The sequence below is a fragment of the Rhododendron vialii genome, chromosome 6a, assembly GCF_030253575.1.
Source record: "Rhododendron vialii isolate Sample 1 chromosome 6a, ASM3025357v1".
NCBI lineage: Eukaryota > Viridiplantae > Streptophyta > Magnoliopsida > Ericales > Ericaceae > Rhododendron > Rhododendron vialii.
The window spans coordinates 40,175,917-40,181,888 of record NC_080562.1 but is presented as its reverse complement, the minus strand read 5'-3'; the positions used below and the strand labels follow the sequence as shown (position 1 = coordinate 40,181,888).

At 35.2% G+C, this 5,972-nt stretch overlaps 1 protein-coding gene across 1 annotated transcript; it reads left to right on the top strand.

Annotated features, from left to right (window-relative positions):
- Window positions 1-1,586: 1,586 nt before the first annotated feature.
- On the top strand, window positions 1,587-5,470 carry LOC131330930 ((-)-germacrene D synthase-like). Its single transcript, XM_058364694.1, has 7 exons — window positions 1,587-1,822; window positions 2,656-2,926; window positions 3,367-3,739; window positions 3,839-4,057; window positions 4,172-4,310; window positions 4,409-4,657; window positions 5,099-5,470. Exons 1-7 carry the CDS (start codon window positions 1,691-1,693, stop codon window positions 5,384-5,386), a joined length of 1,671 nt encoding a protein of 556 aa, XP_058220677.1. The 5' UTR covers window positions 1,587-1,690; the 3' UTR covers window positions 5,387-5,470.
- Window positions 5,471-5,972: the final 502 nt, after the last annotated feature.

The window sequence follows — 5,972 nt, the reverse complement described above, 5'->3', positions numbered from 1 at the left end:
TCTTTAATAATTTTTTATCAAGTCTTTTTCCGTTTTTTCTTTTTTTGGATGTATATAGCACTTTAAAAAAAATTCACTAGAGACGAAAATTACACAAATTTATAAAAATATTTATCTAAAATTTGTTTTTCAAAACTAACAACCAAATAAAACCATTATTTCATATTGTTCTAATGTATTTTTTTTTATTCTCCCCACAAAAAGTGCTTAACTGTCTAACTATGGGTACGCCATTTGGTGTACACTAAATGTACACCGGATTGTGTGGTAATTGTTTCAGGATTTCACACAAATGCTAAGAGCCGCTAAATCTGTTTAAAATATTTTCTTAAGAATCATTGTAAAAAATCAGTTTAGTCAAAATTGAAGAAAAAATAGATCAAACCCTTATCGATATCCAAATGAATTGATATTTTAACGATCATGCATATCGATCTGTATTTTTCCTCAAAACTTTCAACTCATTTAATTGACTTTATGACTTCTCCCTCTAGTTGAGCGAATTCTGGCTATTTATTATAGCAATGTACGGCCAGAGATTGGTTGTGTATTGTATTTTATATAACTGTTGTGTGTGTAGCACTTTTGATGCCGTTTTGGTAATCGATTAAGAATCTCTCTCTTCTTTTTCTTTCGTGTGACTTGTCTTATATTAGGTGTGAGACTGTGACTCCTCTGCCAATTTCCTTGTACTACGATGAAAGATACTCCATAGAAAACATATTAATTTTGTGTCATTGCTTGGCTTCCTTTTCCCCATCCTACATAAGTTTACATATATAGGAAACCTGTGTATATATAACATTTTGGACAATTTTTTTTTGTATAACAACTTGGTTTCTTGCCAAATGGATTATCCAACGGCAGCCGCAAACCCATTTGTTTTTTTTTTTTTTTTTGCAATTGCTAGTTTTTCGCTAAACTTTTGTATATTATTAGTAATTCGTTTCGACGAGAGGAATCGGAAAAGTAAATTCCTTTTACTTCTACCCATGTCGTTTGAGAAATAACCACTTCATAGGCCAAAAAGTGACTATTTTTTGCTAAAAAATAGTTATTTCTCAAAATACTTGGGTAACTTTTCCGATTTCCATCGTCGAGAAGAATCAATGACCCACAAAAATTTGACAAAAAACTAACAAATGCGAAAAAAATTCAAATCATGACAATTTTCAAATTTAAGTTAAGTTTAAGTTAATAAGAACACATCAAGAATTAAATACAAGTATATAAGAATTCAGCCAGAATTAAATAGCTCAAAGTTTATAATTTTTTTTAACTTTTTAGCTTACATTTTAAATAGCACTTAATTTGTTAAGCAATGTATAATATCGTTATCAAACCTACTGAATCACTTATTACTTAATTACTTCAGTTTTAAGTGTTGAATTTAGGTTGTCAAACAAATCATTAGTTACAAGTATATAATTAACTTTTCTTTGCTGATTAAAAAAATAAAAATCTAATCTACCGTTAGGCTACTCTTGACCTATATTCCCAAGCAATCTTTATTATATAATTTTTTTAGAATAGTAGGACATCCAAACTCTATAAATAGCAGGTACGAGAGCTCCTGTCTATCCAACCAGCTAGAGAGTGGAAGCAAGGACTGAAAGAGTGTTCTTTCTGGTTTAGTCGAGCTCCCCCTTCTCTTAACCGTTCATAGCCTCCAAAGCAACCCACTAGGAAAATGGAAATAAACTCTAGCCCAACTCTTACATTAACCCATGGCAAAGTACCCGAGGTCACTCCACGTCGCTCTGCCAATTTTCATCCGAGTGTTTGGGGAGATTATTTCCTTGTCTACGCTTCTGTCGCCATGGTAAAATTGTCTCAGATTGTCTTGAATCATATGTAGAATACTTAAAATTAAATCCTTACAGCCTTCCAATATGATCAACATGTGATTTTTTTATGTATTAATCTCGGTTTAGGATGTATAGTGAAAAACAAGCATAAAAATATTCTTATTCGATTGAGGTTTTTTTTTTTTTTTTGAAAGGCAAATTTTTTTTATTAATCATTGAAATTGTTACAGAGATTAATAGGAACAAGAAATGATGTCATTATATTCCTAACCTGACCCCTTCTGAGTTACAGAACTAAAAATAATCTTATGCTCATCTGAGATCCAAACCCGAGGTTAGCAAGAAGCCAACCAAGGGAATATAAATTGGGGCAAGCCCACACCTAATGAACCAAGCTCAGAAACACCTATTCGGACATGCCCATACATCTAAAGGGTCAAGCCCAAGTACAAAGGATCTATCACTGCACCCCAAATATCAAAAATCTTTCATGCGAATACTCTCATATTTTCTTTGTGCTCTAAAAAGGTCCAAACGATTCAAGAACCAAAATCGTTCGGAACCTTAACCTTTTTGGATGATTGCTTTGGAAACTGCCTCCTAATCCTTGTTTGGCTTCGCCCCTCGATTGAGTTTATGTAGTAATATATATAATTTCACTATCTTCGTTTCCATCATATATACTTTTTGCGCTCTCTTCACAAAGCCAAGATTGTTATGGACATGTGATTTAGTGGGTACAAATGTTTCGATAATATTTTGGAACCCATTTGTGACATGTTTAGTATCATGTAAGACATTGCATTAGACTAGTTCGAAATGAGCATATTTATCATTGTTTTCATAGGAAGTGGATGTTAAGACGGAGCAAAGAATTGAGCTGCTCAAAGAAAAAGTGAGGGAGATGATAGCGGCAAGTGCCGATAAACCTTCACAGAAGCTAAGCTTGATTGATGCAATTCAACGCTTGGGTGTGGGCTACCATTTCGAAACCGAAATCGAGACAAAATTACTGGACATATATGAAACCTATCATGAAATGGCCAACGATGAAGATCTTTACACTGTGGCTCAATCATTTCGAGTGCTTAGACAGCAAGGACATCCTGTCTCCTATGGTAATTCTCTTTTACTTACTACCCATATTTATGTGGTTACATCGCCAATTTTTGTAGTACCCATATTTTGGTCGAAATCTGTTATTATCAGCGAAAAGATATCTAAACCAAGTTCAATTCATACTTCACAACTTCAACATAAATCCAACAACAAACTCTTTGAAATGGATTCGATTATTACCTCTAATTGGATCATTACCATTTGCCCCCTTCAAACTCCTAACAAATTCTACCTTGGTCACTGCAAACTTATAAAAGGTTCAGTTAGACCCTTATGGGTTTGGAGTAGTTTTTAGAACATACATCATTTAGTCATTCCAACTTATGAAAATTTACCGTGCCTTCTCCTTGTTGAGGTTATTGTGTCTTGTCACTTCTTATAAAATACTATAAGAATGTGTTATGTACTTTTCTCACCTCGTTGATCATGTGTCACACAGATGTGTTTAACAAATTCAAGGACGATAAAGGAAAATTCCAAGAATATGTAAAAGGTGATGTTCGAGGATTGTTAAGCTTGTACGAAGCTACTCATTTCAGGGTTCATGGAGAAGATATTTTAGACGAAGCACTGGATTTTACGACCACACACCTCAACTCCGCGGTACCCAACTTAAACAATGCTATTGCAACACAAGTAGTTCACGCTCTAAATCAGCCCATCCAAAAGGGCCTGACAAGACTCGAGGCATGGCATTACATCCGCTTCTATGAACAAGAGGATTCCCACAACAAAACTCTACTGGATTTTGCGAAATTGGATTTCAACTTCTTGCAAAAGGTGCATCAGAAGGAGCTAAGCGAAATCACAAGGTGATTCTTCGTCATTCAAGTTGAATCATTGTGATTTAACAAGTCTGAAATGTTGATCTTGTTTCATGGCACTTCCTTTTTTGTGTTACAGTTTTTCAGGTGGTGGAAAAATTTGGACTTTGCAAATAAACTACCTTTTGCAAGAGACAGATTGGTGGAGTGCTACTTTTGGATACTGGGAGTGTACTTTGAGCCCCAATATATTCTTGTTCGGAGGATTCTAACTAAAGTGATTTCCTTGACTTCAATTATTGATGACATTTATGACGTCTATGGTACCTTGGAAGAACTTGTGCTCTTCACTGATGCAATTGAGAGGTTAAATTCATGCCCCTTTTAGTGTTTTTATTTTCTTTGAATCCCTAAAAATATCAAAATCACTTCCTAAGATTAATGGAAGGTTAGTCGTTTAAAGTATAAATGATTTTTCAGGTTGGAAAATAATGCCTTGGATCAACTGCCAGAGTACATGAAACTGTGTTATCAAGCACTGTTGGATGTTTACAACATGATTGATGAAGAAATGACCAAGGAAGGAAGATCATATCGTGTCAATTACGCAAAATCTGAAGTAAGCATCAACCCGAGTCACATTTTGTTAGTGGAAAATAAAAAATGAAATTTCTTTAAAACTAATGGCTTTTTTATTATTATTGTTAATAATTTCAGATGAAGAATTTAGTTAGAGCATACTTTGAGGAAGCCAAATGGTGTCATGAAGGCTGTGTTCCGAGTATGGAAGAGTATATGAGAGTTGCACTTGTAACTAGTGGTTACAAAATGCTTGCAACAACTTCCCTCGTTGGCATGGGGGATTTGGTGACCGAAGAAGGATTCAAATGGTTATCAAGTGATCCTTTAATTCTTGAAGCTGCAAGCATGATTGGCAGACTCATGGATGATATGGCTGGCCACCAGGTAAGATACATAAATGACTGATTAGAAAATAAAATATGGTCTAAATTAGAATACGGATGAATCCAAATTCCAAAATCATATGATTAGGGCGTGCAAATTTTGATAATTCTGATTACCTTACACATTGTTGACACTATAGGAGGTTTTTTAATTTCTTTGAGAGAGCCCGTTCACCCGTAATGCCCTAGATTATCCATCGCGCCCTATTTTAAAACCAAACAAAATATATTGAAAGTACGTTTCATTGAAAATCCAATGAAAGTTTGAGTTACCATGCATAATCAGCCTTTTAAACAAAATTTTAAAAACGTTTTCCTCCACTTTCTTAGCCACGGTGTGGGCTCTATGTTCCCAAATCTTCATGTCCTTTCGCCCCGAATGAATTATCAGCCATGCAAACAATCATAGTTTGCCTTATCATTTTTGGTGTTGCAATTGCAGCATGAGCAAGAGAGAGGCCACGTAGCCTCGGCAGTTGAATGCTACATGAAACAACATGGTGTCGCAGAAGAAGCGGTTTATGTTGAATTTCAACATAGAGTTACAAATGCATGGAAAGACATGAACGCAGAGTGCCTCTACCCGACCGTGGTCCCAATGCCTCTCCTCGCCCGGGTTTTCAACCTTGCACGAGTGATCTATCTCATATACACGGGTGAAGATGGGTACACTAACTCTGGAAAAAAGATGAAGCAATGCATAACGTCTGTGCTTATCGATTCTGTTTAGATCAATTAACAAACAGTTATCTTAATCGTATTTTCCCCTCTAGGAATATGGCCTGTTCAGTCGCCGGAATAATAAGTGTGAACTTGGCTGCGATGTGTTCCGGGGTATAAAGAATAAAGACGTCTCTCTGTTATCTATGTCCATTAATGCACCGTTGTAATCTCGGACCCTTATATTAAGGAAACTCGGTTTTATATAAGTACGATTGTGAACCTTATTGTACAATGATTCTTTGAAAAAAGTATAACTTTGCACTAGCCACGTGGCATTTGTATATATCTACCTGCGACCGACCAACGACCAAACGAACAATACTTGTACCAAGGTGGCATTTCCACTAAGTTTTTGGTGAAAAAACATAGGTCGCGCGCGTTTTGTTATCTTGTTCACACTAATGAATTTTTTTTAGCATTTTAGCTTTTTGTTCACATTAATTAACGACTTGTGAATTGCCCCGTTCGGCTAAATAAGCCAACTGGCTTATTTTTTTGTCCTTATTCAAATTTTTTTCGTATTTGTTAGTTTTTCTTCAATTTTTTGGAGATTATTGCATCGTCATGACAAGAGAAATCTAAAAAGTAAAATA

Bases quoted from the DNA above. Each gene is read 5' to 3' on its own strand.
- LOC131330930 (XM_058364694.1), top strand. From the start codon at position 1,691: ATGGAAATAAACTCTAGCCCAACTCTTACATTAACCCATGGCAAAGTA. The intron at 3,740-3,838 runs GTGATTCTTCGT...ACAGTTTTTCAG, and splicing joins GAGCTAAGCGAAATCACAAG to GTGGTGGAAAAATTTGGACT. The intron at 4,658-5,098 runs GTAAGATACATA...TTGCAATTGCAG, and splicing joins ATGATATGGCTGGCCACCAG to CATGAGCAAGAGAGAGGCCA.